The sequence below is a fragment of the Capsicum annuum genome, chromosome 7 (genome assembly GCF_002878395.1).
Source record: "Capsicum annuum cultivar UCD-10X-F1 chromosome 7, UCD10Xv1.1, whole genome shotgun sequence".
NCBI classification, from domain to species: Eukaryota; Viridiplantae; Streptophyta; class Magnoliopsida; order Solanales; family Solanaceae; genus Capsicum; species Capsicum annuum.
The window spans coordinates 694,899-710,653 of record NC_061117.1 but is presented as its reverse complement, the minus strand read 5'-3'; the positions used below and the strand labels follow the sequence as shown (position 1 = coordinate 710,653).

The window sequence follows — 15,755 nt, the reverse complement described above, 5'->3', positions numbered from 1 at the left end:
TTAAATAGGATATGACACACATGCAACTTACCACAGACATAACCCTAATAGGAAAAAATGAAGGTCGAAATCAAAGTCAAACGTGTCCACTAATTTCCTTTTCAGTTTTGTTAGTATTACTCTCCTACTATCCGAGTCTTTGCTTTTAGTATTACATGTTGTTTTCCTTGCTTCAGTTATCGTATTATTTGTTTTGTTGCGGTTGATTGAATGATAAATCCATTAAAGCGATTGCTTTAGACCCCAACACATTTACGACCCCTAAATAATCTTATATTATTGGCATATAAATTCACAAATATTTTTCTTTATAAAGACTATTTGGACTATCTCAAAAAGGGCCTATACTAAAATGTTCTTCAAAGGAACACAGGTTGGCCCAAATTCCTAAAACCTTTAGCCCATTTGCAAAATAATATATTCATCGGTGGCTCGTTTAAATGCTGAGTCTTTCTCAGCCGTCAACTCGACGTAGTCGTCACCTGCAAAATAAGGACAAGAACTTGACTTTACTAAACAAGCGAGAAAGACTCTTTCTATCATAGTGAAGCACGTTAATTTGGTCAGTCATGCTGAGCCAGAATTTTTATTGAGGGGGTTCAGAAGTAAATATACAAACTAATCAAAGGAGGTTCAACATCTACTATATATGTATAAAAAATATTTTTAACCATTAAAAATAGTATAATTTTTCGTCGAAAGGGGTTCGGATGAATCCCTGGAGCAAAGGTAGCTCCACCACTGCACGACGGAGTTATCTTTTTCCACTTGGAGTGCCACATGGTAGATTTTTCAAACAAAAGAGAGTGTAGTACATATTACACACACCATAAGAAATTAGTCGAGGTTCGTTTTGCTATCGATCGAGTGATATTTTCAAATAAAAAAACTAACATTCTCGCTAGTTCAGATACGAAACTCAATAAATTCGGATAATTCGGATGTATACTTGTCCTATGTTGAAATTAATTAGGTTGTTGCAAGTTAGGTTTTATTTTTAATTTTGGTATTAGTTTTAAGTCCAAGTAAACTTATACTATTAATTGTTACATCAGTTTTTGGCAGGTAAAATGTACAAATTCCAACCAGATATTTTTTTTGTTAGGTAGAGAAAAGTGATTTTTCTGTTAAAAAAATTTAGGTGATATAATAAAATATAATTCTTTCATTCTGAATGAATGATATCTCGAATTCAAACCTAGAAACGGAAAAAATTCTTGCATGGAAGCGCTTCCCTCTCAAGTGAATTTTACGCAACCCTAATCTGACTATCGTTTATTACAAAAAAAATTCTCCATAAAATATAGATCTAAATTACAACCGTTAAATAAACTTGAAAAACTCCTAATTTAAAGCATCTTTTTATTAATTATAGGACTTACTAGGCTAATATATTTCCACATGTTATAAATAGCTAAATAAACTCCTTTTACAACCCAAAAAAAGAAGGAGAAAAAACAAATACATATATATATATATAGTTTGCAAAATCTTTTCATTCCGAAAAAATGTCTAATAATTTACATGTTGCTGTTCTTGCATTTCCATTTGCAACACATGCTGGTCTTTTACTAGGACTTATACAAAGGCTATCAAATTCATTACCAAATGTTACATTTACATTTTTCAATACTAAAAGATCAAATTCTTCAATATTTACACAAGATAATAATACAAATATTAAGCCATTTGATATCCCTGATGGGAAACCTGAGAGTCATGTACATGGAGGTGGAGATGAAGGTGGACTCGAAGATATTATAGGTTTATTCTTCAAATCCGCGAAAAATAATGTGACAAATGCCATCGCGACTGCTGAGAATGACTCAGGGAAGAAGATTACGTGTGTCATAGCTGACGCGTTTATGTGGTTTTCGAGTGAGATCACCGAGGAACTAGGAATTAGTTGGATTCCAGTATGGACTTCCGCGGCAGGATCACTCTCTGTGCATGTTCATACCGATCTTATTAGAGAAAACGTTGGGACCCAAGGTACAAATATATATATATATATATATATACGAATTAGTGAAATGACAGAATCAATAGGGTCTGGAAGGTATTCCAGGTGGGGCCTTATGGAAATTAGAGAAATAAGGCACTTTGACAAATTAAAAGATCATGCATGGAATGATTTTGAATATCGATTTAGTATTAATTAAAAAAAAACCTTCCTCAACCTTCGAAGAACTTTATGTAAGAGTCGAACTGTTGAAGTACCAAAAGGAAAATTCATAGTTTTTCCTCAGGAGATTAGAGTGTTTTCCCTTGGAGATAGAAGATTCACCCACCACATTTTATCAATTTTTAAATTCTTCCTCAGTTGGTTAAAAAAATGAAAATAGCTGATATTATGACATTACTAGGTAGGATATAGATGTCATTATGAGGGAGAACGAAAATAGTTGATATTATGACAATAGTAGGTAGGATATAGATTTCATTATGAGTGAGAATGAAAATAGCTGTTGGATATAGATGTCATTATGAGTCAGAACGAAAATAGGTGATAGTATGCCAATACTAGGAAGGATATAGATGTCATAATTAATTATGAGAGAAGTTGATGGTTTGAAATGCTAATTGGTACAAGAAATAGAGACTATCAGTATGATAGTATAAATAAGACTATATGTAAAGATTTGTATATAGAAACAGTTTTTCTGAAGTATGACCAATCTTTTCTTTTAATGTATTAAATGTTACATTCGTGCATTATATATAATAAAATTATTTCATTTTTCACAGGAATTGATGGACGCGAAGATGAAATTTTGAAATTTATTCCGGGTTTTTTCGAAGTAAGACTTGGCGATTTACCTGGAGGAGTTGTCGTAGGAGATCTGAAAACGTCATTTTCTATGATGCTTCACAAAATGGGCCAAACAATAGGTAAAGGAACAGCCATACCAATAAATTCATTTGAAGAATTGGACCCTCCAATTGTCCAAAATCTGAAATCCAAATTCAAAAATTTTCTCAATATTGGACCATTTAATTTAACTTCACCAACACCATTAGCAAATGTGGTTGACAAAGATGGTTGTATTGAATGGTTAGACAAACAAAAAACTAATTCTGTGGCATATATTGGATTTGGCACTGTAGCAACACCACCACCTAATGAGTTAAAAGCAATGGCTGAAGCACTTGAAGAGAAAAAAATACCATTTCTATGGTCAATTAAAGAGAAATTTATTGCAAATTTTCCAAATGGATTCTTGGAAAAAACAAAAATGTTTGGTAAAGTTGTGTCATGGGCACCACAAGTACAAGTTCTTGAACATAAAGCGATCGGCGTTTTTATAAATCACTCAGGATGGAATTCGGTTCTGGAGAGCATAGCTTCTGGCGTGCCTATAATATGTAGGCCGTTTTTCGGAGATCATCATTTGAATTCTTGGATGGTTGAGAAAGTTTGGAAAATTGGTGTGAAAATTGAAGGTGGGGTTTTTACTAAAAGTGGTACAATTGTTGCACTTGATTTGGTTTTGTCTAAAAATAAAGAAGAATTTAAGAAACAAATTGGAATGTACAAAGAATTAGTTCACAATGCTGTTGGACCAAATGGAAGTTCAACGCAAAATTTCAAGAAATTGGTTGAGATTATCACCTCTTGTTAGTTAAATTTGTAGTAAATCAATGAGATAAACATTCAGTAGCCCCGAATTATGGTCAAAATTGCTACGACGACACACTCCAACTTCACAGGGGCCGTATTATCTCCTGAATTCAATTTTAACGTATTTTTGTCACCCCTTTATGCTGGCGTGACACTTTTATTATATAAAATGGGGTTCACATCAAAGGTGCTGCATCAGCTAAAAAGATTGACAAAAGGTGTCACGTTAACTAAAAAAGATGACAAAAATATGCTAAAATGTAGTTCAGGGGTAATACAACTCCCGTGAAGTTGAACCGAGTGCAAATATAGTCGTAGTTCAGAAGCACAAGATGCTTTACTCTAAATTAATTAAATCCATGTTAATTTTGTCATTAATTATCTTGAGTTGATCCTCAATGCTAGTCCATGTAACACTTCTAATCAAATTGTCACTCAAGATTTTCTTGTTATACAAAGGGAATTCAATGATTTATTTCTATTTATATTTGTAACATCCTCTTTCTTTCTTTGGGAAAATATCTTATTAGATCAGTAATTAACTCAAAACTCCTAAATTTTTTATCGTTACAAGAATAACTTTTACCGTTATGCCACGAACAATGGACTAGTATCGTTGCGAAGAAAGGCGGAGCTAAAGGGAGGAAAGGGGTTCAATTAAATTCATTTATCGAAAAAATTGTAGAGCGTAAATAAGATACAAGAAATAATTTTTTTTCTTTGTTATATATGAACTATTGACACAAAAAAAATTCAAAAATTGCTTTAGTTTATAGGTTTAAATTATAGGTGTTACTTTATTATTCTTTTTGAATTTTCTTATATGAATTTCTGATTTCACTACACAATTACTATCCACATACAATAAGAATCCACTCCTTTTAATAATATCAACCTAAACATTTTTTGATTAAAATAAAGAGAAAATATCCTATTATCCCCTGAACTATACCCAAAATGGCTGTGACACACTTCAACTTAAAGGGGGTCCTATTATCCCCCTTGAACTAATTAAAAATACAATTTTGACACCCTTAGTGCTTACGTGACACACACGTGTGCCTACGTGGATACTTTCAGTGTATTGTGTCACGTATGTGCCACGTAGGCACTAAGGGTGTCAAAATTATACTTTTTATTAGTTCAGGGGTAATAGGACCCCTTTTAAGTTGAGGTATGTCTCTGCCGTTTTGGGTATAGCTATTGGGTAACAGGATATTATCTCAAAAATAAATCAACATGAAGTATAAGCTTTTTAATATTTTTGGCATACACTTTGATTCCACAACTTTAAAAGATGCTCTTATATCATCCACATTCATAAAGGTTAATACAAGAATATGACTCCAAATCTTTGAATAGATTACAAATATAATAATTGGCACATTATTCCCATTATCTCATAAAAAATTAAGAAAGCTGTGGTTTGATACTTTTTAGAACTTATGGTTATAAATTATATTGCATGCTTTTTTTCATTTTTAAAAGTGAAATACATTTTGAATAACTATGTTCGAACACATTTTGAAACTTTAATCCAAACTTCACTCAGATGTGATTTTTTAAAAATATTTGGTTGAAAGCTAGCTTATTATCGTAACGTATAGGACATTCCTAAATAACGTACTATCTTTTACGTGATCCAGAACCTATAAACTTAAAATTTATGATTTGTAGCAAAAGAATATTTGTTTTTTGGACCACGAGCGCGCGCTATTGAAGGGAGTCTCGGAGAAACTGGTGAATTTGTTGCCATGTGACCAGGAGATCGCGGGTTCAAACTGTGGAAACAACTTCTTACAGAATCTACGAGATAAGACTGCGTACAATAGACCCTTGTCGTCTGGACATGTGAAGAGGAGATCACTGGTACAAGTCGTGGAAACAACTTCTTGCGGAATCTGCAAGATAAGACTGCGTACAATAGACCCTTGAGGTATGGACATGTGACCAGGAGATCACGGGTTCAAGCCGTGTAAACAACCTCTCGCAGAATCTGCAAGATAAGACTGTGTACAATCGATCCTTTTGGTCTAGACGCGGGACGAGGAGATCATAGGTTCAAGCTGTGGAAACAACTTCTTGTAGAATCTACAAGATAAGACTGCGTACAATAGACCATTGTGGTCTGGACATGCGACCAGGAGATCACGCGTTTAAGCCGTGTAAACAACCTCTCGCAGAATCTGCAAGATAAAACTGCGTATAATAAACCTTTGTGGTCTGGACATGTGCCCAGGAGATCACAGGTTCAAGCCGTGGAAACAATCAACAACAACAACAACATACCCAGTATATTCCCATAAAGTGGGGCGTGGTGAGGGTAAGTGTACACCGTCCATATCACTGCCTCAGAAATGAGATATTGCAAGGCTGTTTCCGATAGACCGCCAGCTCAAAATAAGCCGTGGAAACAATCTTACAGAATTAGAATTGCAAGATAAGATTACGCACATGAATAGACTATTGTACTCTGGACCCCGTGCATAGCGGAAGCTTTTAGTGCACTGAACTGCTCTTTTTTTTTATTGGACCATGAGTGCTATTACACTGTGTACATATCATCATAAAATTCTAACATTTCAGCCAGTAATTGCTGAAATTTTATAGAGGAAAAATGAGTAACAAGATGTTGAGTATCCATTGATTGCAGAAAATGGAAATGAAGAGTGTAAGAAGAGGGGAAGATGTGATGAAATTTTAGGAGAAGTGAAGAAGTTGTTAGTATTAGCAGTGCCACTTATGTCAGTAAATTTTTCACTATTTGCTTTACAGGTTATATCTGTCATGTTTGTTGGTCATCTTGGTGAATTAGCTCTTTCTGGTGCTTCTATGGCTACTTCTTTTGCCTCTGTGACCGGTCTCAGCTTGTTGGTTAGTTACTTACTTTATCTATTGATTTATGTCCATTTCATTTGTTATCGAATTAGGTTAGAGGGCTAGTGCGTGTAGGTGAGTCGTACCCAGTAGATAGGAGTGTTTTGGTGTAGCCTTGCTAGTAGTCGTAGGGCTTTGAACATCGGTTGGAGTTTCTTTGGGTGAGGTGTGTGGTTTCGGTTTGATAGTGTATAGTACTACTTTGTGGGTGTCTTATTTCTGTTGTTTCACCTCGTTTCATGTTTTATTACAACTTTGTTCACTGTCTTTTGTCCTGAGCCGGGGGTCTATTGGAAACAGCCTCTCTGTTTCTTCGGAGGTAGTGGTATGGACTGCGTAAGTTTTACCCTCTCCAGACCCCACTATGTGGGAATACAGTGGGTATGTTGTTGTTGTTATAATTTCATTTGTTATTGATTGTTATCATTGAATTTAGAGGTGGATCCATGATTGGAATATTACACGTACAAGTTCGGATTTTTTTTGTTTTGACAATTATGGTATCTAGTTCTGCTCGCCTCGATTAATGCCATGAGGTACCTGCTACGGTCTAACTCCCATCAGCAGAGGCATCGAGCAACTCTGTCCACGAGGATTTGAACATTATGCTTTCAAACCGACTTGTGGTGCCTGGGCCAACTTGTGGTAGGTTCAACTAATTCCACAAACTTGTCTCTCTAACCACCGGGCTATCCCCCTTGGGACGTGTAGGATGGATTTTTCTTCATGAGATACTTTTACCTGCATTCATACCTGATACATATGTAACCAAGTTCATGTACCTGTGCGAGTGAGATGTAGTAGATACCTCGTGGAATTAGTTGAGGTGCGTGTAAGCTATCCTGGATACCATCACGAAAAAAGTTCTTGACCGTCTCTTGCTTTACAGATGGGACTGGCAAATGCATTGGACACTTTATGCGGGCAATCATACGGCGCAAAGCAATATCATATGGTTGGTATCCATATGCAAAGGGCAATGTTCATTCTTCTACTCGTCAGTGTACCTCTTGTCTTCATTTGGGCTAATGCAGGGCGTATTCTCGTATTATTGGGACAAGATCCGGAAATAGCAGCCGAAGCAGGAAGTTATGCACGCTATATGATTCCAACTATTTACGCGTACGGATTTCTCCAGTGTCATATTAGATTTCTGCAAGCTCAAAACATTGTGCTACCGATGATGTTCAGTGCCGGAATCACTACTTTGCTTCATATATTCACTTGTTGGATTCTCGTCTTTAAATCTGGCTTAGGCAACAAAGGTGTTGCTCTCGCTAATGCCATATCGTACTGGATTAATTTCTTGTTGCTAGCCGTATACGTCAGAATATCACCTTCCTGCAAAAGCACTTGGACCGGATTTTCAAAAGAGGCGTTTCATGATACTTGGAAGTATCTAAAACTCGCAATTCCATCAGCTGCTATGTTCTGGTAGTATAACATAAGATAGAATTCCGTCAAATTTAAGTTTTGAATCCGTCTCTGATATTCATCGTTACAAAACGATCAAATGAATCAGACTTTTTTGCTTTTATTGACACAGCTTAGAGATTTGGTCTTACGAAACGATGGTTCTGTTGTCTGGACTTCTTCCAAATCCGAAGCTCGAGACTTCAGTTCTTTCTATCAGGTTCGACTTATCAAACAGTTTAGTATCAATCCTCAATCCGAATATCTCATTTCATCAAGAATTTGATAAATTTTTCGAAATATTTCAGCCTTAATACATGTTGGATGGTGTATATGATACCTTTAGGACTAAGTGGTGCTACAAGGTGAATTTCTAACGTCTTTAAACCGTCTTCAATTACATTTTTCGTTATATATACGTATCTTCACTAGTTCGTTTGCGCTGTCTTTTACGTCAGCGTGAGAGTTTCAAATGAACTAGGCGCTGGACGACCTCCAGCAGCTCGTTTAGCAGCTTGCACAGCAGTATTCGTGGTGGCAACAGAAGGCGTTGTCGCGGCAATAATTTTGATTTCAGTTCGTAAACTGTGGGGATACTGTTATAGCACCAAGGAAGAAGTAGTCGTATATGTAGCGAAAATGCTGGTCTTGATAGCGGCATCGCACTTCTTAGATGGTATTCAATCTGTACTTTCAGGTTCGTCGAATGTTTGTCCTAAGATACGACCCTCCGTCTCATTTTATGTGGAGATAAGCACCCAGTAATCCTCGAACTATGACCAAAGTTGCTGCAACATGCTCCAATTTCACAGGAGTCCTATTACTCCCCTGAACTCAATTTTAGCACATTTTTTTCACCCTTTTGTGCTGACGAGGCACCTTTATTGCATAAAATGGTGCCCACGTCAGCTAAAAAGGTTGACAAAAGTAGTTCAGCGTTGGAATGTGTCGTAGCAAATTTAGTCATAGTTCAGCGTACTAGATGCTTTATGCTTTTTATAGTCATCGAAGTCTCATGGTATGTTTATGAACACAAGTTCCAAGAAGTTCCGTTTTTTTTTTCTTAAACTCCGTGCCTAGTCAAACACTGTTAGATAAACTGAACTAGACGGAGTAGAATCTTTTTGAACGAGAGTTAAATGACTAGCTCGATGACCTTAACGGCAACCAAAAATCAGGTACCGCGAGAGGGTGTGGATGGCAAAAGATCGGGTCATTTGTTAACTTGGGAGCTTATTACCTTTTCGGAATACCTGCTGGTGTTATATTAGCTTTCGTTTATCATTTTGGTGGAATGGTACATACTCCTTCACGCTTCTCATTTTCTTAGCATTTGTCGAACCATCGGAAAAACTTATGTAATTTTTTTCAGGGACTTTGGTTCGGAATCACTCTTGCGCTTTTTGCACAAGCACTGCTACTTTTAATAGTTACTTTGCGGACGAATTGGGAAAAAGAGGTAAATTGACTCGTGTAAAAGTTTAAACTGTTAGAGAGTGCATACGTTTAGTTACTCAATTGTATTATGTCTCAACGTGGATCACCCGTGTTTGATTTTTTCTTTGAATAAACGCGTTTTGTAGGCAAAGACGACAGCTGATACGGTGACCCCAGAGCTAGCTAGCATAGAAGGAAGTGAAGAATGAGACTCGGGATTTACATGTACCACGATCAAATATTTAGCAAACTCTGTCTGTTATATTTTGCAAACGTGCCAAAACTGTTCACTATTTCGAACACACCACACCACACCACACGTAAATATATGGGACCCTCGGGATTTACATGTACCTCGATCAAATATTTAGCAAACTTTGTCTGTTAGATTTTGCAAACGTGCCAAAACTGTTCACTATTTTGAACACACCACACCACACCACACTTAATCATAAGGGACCCTCGGGATTTACATGTACCACGATCAAATATTTAACGAACTTTGTCTGTTAGATTTTGCAGACGTAACAATTTAAACTTGACGGATTCGACTTTATACCGTTTGGAATCCCAAAAAGAAAAAAAAAAGAAGATTTAAACTTGACGGATTCGACCTTTATACCGTTTGGAATCCCAAAAAGAAAAATAGAAGAAGATTTGGCCCATGCAGGTCTCGAACCTAAACTTGACGGATTCGACTTTATACCGTTTGGAATCCCAAAAAGAAAAAGAAAAAGAAGATTTAAACTTGACGGATTCGACCTTTATACCGTTTGGAATCCCAAAAAAAAAAATAGAAGAAGATTTGGCCCATGCAGGTCTCGAACCTGCGACCTTCGCGTTATTAGCACGACGCTCTAACCAACTGAGCTAATAGGCCATCTGGTTGCCCCACTTTACTTTGAAAGTTTAGTACAATTCCATCAATTTATGTAATTTTCTTAAAATACATATGTTTAAAAAATATCATCAATCATAAAAACTTTAAATGATTTTTTTATGTTAAGAATAGGAAAATCTTTTATTAATACCATTTCATGAAAGATAAATATTAATCCGCATTTGACGTAAATAAAAGGCATAATTCATAGACAAATACTTAAAGTTGGCATCGATGGACAAGTAAGCATTTCAACTTTACGATTGCACATCTAGACACCTCAATCTGTATCCATTGTATCAGTTGAGCATTCCAATTTACAAAATGATAATCTTCAAACCTCAAAGAATTATACGTTACGTCAGTGTTGGGTACCCACAAAATACAATGAAGACGAGTTAGAGTTTTTAGTTGCTAGTTAAGACTACGTTGAGATATTTAGATGTACATTCTCAAAGTTGGAATGCTTAGTTGCCAGCTAACGCTAAATATCTTCAATATTGGTTATTTGTTTAAACTCCTTGGTACACACTTCTCTATTATTTCATGCTATTATATGATGTCACTTGACGAGTAACAGAATAAAAATGTTGACTACAATAATTTAATATTCTGTGGAGAAAATGAAAAGAAAAAGCATAAAGTCAATCGTTGGAAAGTTCATAACTTTGTGCACGTGATCTTATCTCGAATTCCTCTGCGTTTTAATTTGTTTGTCTGATATTAACGTAATACAAAATTTGTATGGTTTTAAACTAAAGATATGCAAAACATATAAAAAAAATTCTTTAATCGTCTGGCCTTATACAAACTACGTAGAAATCAAATCACTTTTTGAAGAAATACGAGGCATCTTAGTCATACAAGTAAAAAAGTCTATTCACCGACAAGAAAAAGAAGATATTGATCCCGATAAAAGACGGCAAATACAGCTAGGCCATATTGATTGATAAATAAAATATGGAAAAGGACAAATATACCCGTGAACTATGATAAATGTTGTGTATGTGTCCTCCGTCATTCCTACCGTTAGTTTGAGGAGCATATACGTACCATTTCATTAATGTAGGAGCAGATGTGTATATTATTAGTCCCTTTTTTTCGAACAGACTAAAAAGAAAAGTAAGATAAACAGATTGATAGTACAGAGTATATATGTTATGAACTTTAACCTTTGGTTTTATGAAGTAAAGATTGATATTTTTTAGAGGAAAATGGATATACAAGATGTTGAGAGTCCATTGATTGAAGAAAGTGGAAAGAAAGATGAGATTTTGGAAGAAGTAAAGAGGTTATTGGTATTAGCAGGGCCAATAATGTCAGTTAATTTTTTACTTTATTGTTTACAGGTGATATATATAATGTTTGTTGGACATCTTGGAGAGTTATCACTTTCTGGTGCTTCAATGGCTACTTCCTTTGCTTCTGTAACTGGTCTTAGCTTGTTGGTTAGTCCTTTTTTCTCTCTTTGTCCTACTTTTCTTTCGTTCGTTTCAAAAAGAATGATCTTTTCTTTTGTCTGGCACGTAGCATGTTTAAAATCATATGATTAAAGGTCATTTTAGTGTATTTAGCGTATCTTTAATTTAAGATCATAAGGTTTGAAACTCTGTGTCAAGTCAAAATAGATATAATACTCAATTACCCCTGAATCATACCTAAAAAGGCTGTGACACACCTCAACTTAAAAGGGGTCCTATTACCCTGAACTAATTAAAAGTGTAATTTTGACATCCTTAGTGCCTACGTGGCACATACATGGCACAACACACTGAAGTGTCCATGTAGGCACACGTGTGTGCCACGTAGGCACTAAGGGTGTCAAAATTACACTTTTAATTAGTTCAGGGGTAATAGGAACCCCTTTAAGTTGAGATGTGTCTCTGCCGTTTTGGGTATAGTTCAGGGGGGTAATTGGGTATTTTCTCGTCAAAATATGCTAAACAAACTAAAAAGGAGGGAGTTCGTAATAGTAGGTAAGAGTGTTGTGCCTGTACTGTCTTGTAGCCTCTTGTTTGTGGTGTTTTGATGGTGTCTATGATTTCGTATAGCTAGTTTATACTAATACTTTGTGGGTGTTTTGTATCCTTTACTACCTAGCGGTGTGATATCCCTTTTTGTTGATTGCTTTTATGTTTTTTTGTCTGTTATATTTGTTATCTGTCCTAAGCCGGGGGTCTATCGGAAACGGCCTCTCTACTTCATTTGAGGTAACGGTATGGACTACGTACACTTTAACCTCCCCAGACCTCACTCTGTCGAATATACTGGGTATGTTGTTGTTGTAAGCTAAAAAGGAGGGAGTATTTCATTTGTCATCATGTACTGTGCTCTTGGTGTTTGAAGAATGTCTGTTCTACTAGTTAAAGCTCTTGTTATTAGCGATAAATTTTGAAGTTGAAACTTGAAACTTGACAAAGTAGTTTTTAAAGTTGTGATTTTTGGAATTTGAAGTTGTGTTTGGACATGCATTTTACTGGTTTGAGACATTTTTAAGGACCTTGAAAGTATTTGAAGATTAGAGTTTGAATATCTGATTAAATTTTATGGCCAAACAGATATTTGAAGATAAAGATGGTTGTATTGATAAATGATACTCCCTCCGTCCCAAATAAAGTGTCATTTTAGCTCATTTTACGTCCATTAAGAAAAATAATACTTAGAAGGGATAGTTTACTAAGTTATGCCTGTTCGTCGGATGTTTTTGAGAATTGAACGCTATTAAAATGAAACATTTTTTGGGACAAACTTTTTTGTTTTTGTTAAAGTGACACTTATTTTGTGACGGAGTGAGTAAATGGACTGTTAACATTTTGTCAAGCATGGTCGCTGAGTGTTTCATGTAGATCAAAATACACTGAGGTGCTTGTCAAACTAGGGCTCGTTTGACGCTTAAGTTCTAAAGCTCAGAGAAGCGGTGTCACTTAGGCTGCGCTTCAATGTAGGCGAGGCACTAAGACGTGCGACATATTGTCCATAGGTTCTATCATGAATAGAACATAATAAAATATGTAAAAAGATATATCAATTGTTCTGGTGCGTTTTAACGCTCTTCGCCTTAGCTCAACCTGTCGTACCTCAACCAATCAGTCGAACCTTGTGCTACAGTCCATCAACACGTGACAGGTGATCCTACCACCAAGGTTGGAGTAGATGGGAGTAGGACTCAACCACTCAACCATCCCATCGAGGTCATATAGGAAAGGTTTTGATTTCGTTGATGCTTTGCCTTAGTTTTTTGATCATCTCTGAATTACGAACTGCATTTTGCTCGAGCAGATGGGAATGGGAAGTGCATTGGAAACTTTATGTGGGCAATCATATGGTGCAAAGCAGTACCATATGCTCGGTATCCATATGCAAAGGGCAATGCTTGTTCTCATACTGTCCAGTGTTCCTTTGGCCTGCATTTGGGCTAATGCAGGGCGTATTCTCGTATTATTGGGACAAGATCCGGAAATATCAGCTGAAGCAGGAAGTTATGAGCGCTATATGATTCCAACTATTTTCGCCTATGCGCTTCTTCAGTGTCATATTAGATTTCTACAAACCCAAAACAACGTGATCCCCATGATGTTCAGCGCCGGAATCACTACTTTACTGCATATATTCACTTGTTGGATTCTGTTCTTTAAATCTGGCCTAGGCAAAAAAGGTGCTGCTCTGGCTAATGCGATATCTTACTGGATTAATCTCTTGCTACTAGCGGCATATGTCAAAATATCGCCTTCCTGCAAAAGAACTTGGACCGGATTTTCAATGGAGGCATTTCACGATATTTGGAAGTATCTGAAACTTGCCATTCCTTCTGCTGTTATGCTCTGGTAGTGTTCTTAATCTATGTAAACATATACTCGTCCTTTCCAAACGAAACAAATGAAACAAACTTTTTCGCTTCTTGATACAGCTTAGAGCTTTGGTCATTCGAAATGATGGTTCTGTTGTCCGGACTTCTTCCGAATCCAAAGCTAGAGATGTCAGTTCTTTCTATCAGGTTGCGCTTCTTATATCACGCTAGTGGTAATCTCAAGTTGACATCTTATATTATCGAAGGTTTGCTAATTATGAAATATTTCAGCCTTAATACATGTGCCATGGTGTATATGGTTCCGTTAGGACTAAGTGGTGCCACGAGGTGAAGCTCGTAACATTTTTACATCCCCTTCTGTTCATTTTCCTATATGGTTCTTCATTTGTTTGTATACTTGGCTTCCTCCTCAGGATAAGAGTTTCAAATGAACTAGGTGCGGGACGACCTCAAGCAGCTCGTTTAGCAGCTAGTACTGCAGTATTCTTGGTGGCTACAGAAGGGTTGTTGTAGCGATAGTGTTGATTTCAGTTCGTAAACTGTGGGGATACTGTTACAGCACCGAGGAAGAAGTAGTGTCATACGTAGCACAAATGCTAGTCTTTCTAGAGGTATCCCACTTCTTCGATGGTATTCAGTCTGTACTTTCAGGTGTGTCTAGATTTTACAATACAAGTTCCGACATTACTATGTTTCAAGAATCTGGATTGTGTTTAAAACAAGGCTCGAGGAGGCTATGTTGCTCAGACTCTTCAAAAATACTACCTGCGCCATTTGTCGGATCCTCCAAAAATGTACTACCGCGGTAGTATTTTTGAAGAGTCCGAGCAAACATATGCTATAGGATATGATTGGTGGCATTCAATTTAGGAATAACTAACGCAGTTTGGCCAAATCGCTTGCTCAGCTAGGATCGATGTCTTCTAAAATGCATATTTAACTCATATCTACACTGGTTTTTCACACACACACGCGCGCGTACGGTTCAACCCTGAAACACTGAGTTCTGCCTAATTCGTGAAACCATGGTTGAATATTCGGTTAATGTTAAATGACTAGATGACCTTATCACCTTTCAAAATCCAGGTACTGCGAGAGGGTGTGGATGGCAAAAGATCGGGGCAGTTGTCAACTTAGGAGCTTATTACCTTTTCGGAATACCTGCTGGTGTTATATTAGCTTTCGTCTGCCATTTTGGTGGAAAGGTACGCACGCACTCCTTCAAGCCTCTCATTTTCTTAGCATTTCCGCCTTCGGAGCTATGGAAAAATTTTATGATGATATGATTTTCAGGGACTATGGTTGGGAATCACTCTTGCCCTTTTTGCACAAGCAGCACTACTTTTAATAGTTACTCTGCGGACGAATTGGGAAAAACAGGTAAATTCATGTTTTCAACCCTTATACGACTCGCTTCAATTCAATCCTTTACTAGTTTCCGCTTGTTCTCTTGGCTAACTTAGCCAGTTTATTGAATTATGTTACCAACTCATCTAAAAGTTTAGGTCGTTAGGAAAAAACGCTCACTTTTAGTCACTTATATTATGTCTCGACATAGTAATAATGTAGGTCTCTTTTGAGTTTTGTAGGCAAAGAAGGCAGCTGATAGGGTAGCTCTGGAGCTAGCTAGCAGAGAAGAGAATGCAGAATGACACTTGGTTAGGATGGCAATGGGGCGGGACGCGAGTTGAGCTTATGGCATTTTTATTTGGTTTAAA

The 15,755-nt window shown here is 36.6% G+C and overlaps 2 protein-coding genes, 1 non-coding gene and 1 pseudogene across 4 annotated transcripts; 3 read left to right on the top strand and 1 right to left on the bottom strand.

Moving 5' to 3' along the window:
• The first annotated feature begins 1,444 nt into the window (after positions 1-1,444).
• On the top strand, positions 1,445-4,118 carry LOC107876989 (kaempferol 3-O-beta-D-galactosyltransferase-like). The gene is made up of 2 exons (XM_016723788.2): positions 1,445-1,992; positions 2,749-4,118. Exons 1-2 carry the CDS (start codon positions 1,509-1,511, stop codon positions 3,621-3,623), a joined length of 1,359 nt encoding a protein of 452 aa, XP_016579274.1. The 5' UTR covers positions 1,445-1,508; the 3' UTR covers positions 3,624-4,118.
• Positions 4,119-5,168: 1,050 nt separating this feature from the next.
• LOC107876290 (protein DETOXIFICATION 16-like) lies at positions 5,169-9,734 on the top strand. Of its 2 annotated transcripts, XM_047415058.1 has the most exons (8): positions 5,170-6,496; positions 7,389-7,933; positions 8,046-8,132; positions 8,221-8,277; positions 8,371-8,609; positions 9,091-9,209; positions 9,285-9,371; positions 9,496-9,734. In XM_047415058.1, exons 1-8 carry the CDS (start codon positions 6,365-6,367, stop codon positions 9,556-9,558), a joined length of 1,329 nt encoding a protein of 442 aa, XP_047271014.1. In that variant the 5' UTR covers positions 5,170-6,364; the 3' UTR covers positions 9,559-9,734. The 2 variants fall into 2 exon arrangements, with proteins under 2 accessions (XP_047271015.1, XP_047271014.1); XM_047415059.1 differs by lacking the exon at positions 9,091-9,209 and having other exon boundaries at positions 5,169-6,496.
• A 421-nt stretch (positions 9,735-10,155) lies between these two features.
• TRNAI-AAU lies at positions 10,156-10,229 on the bottom strand. Its single transcript has one exon. It is a non-coding gene; the product is annotated as a tRNA-Ile (tRNA).
• Positions 10,230-11,125: 896 nt separating this feature from the next.
• Positions 11,126-15,749, top strand: LOC107877495 (annotated as a pseudogene).
• Positions 15,750-15,755: the final 6 nt, after the last annotated feature.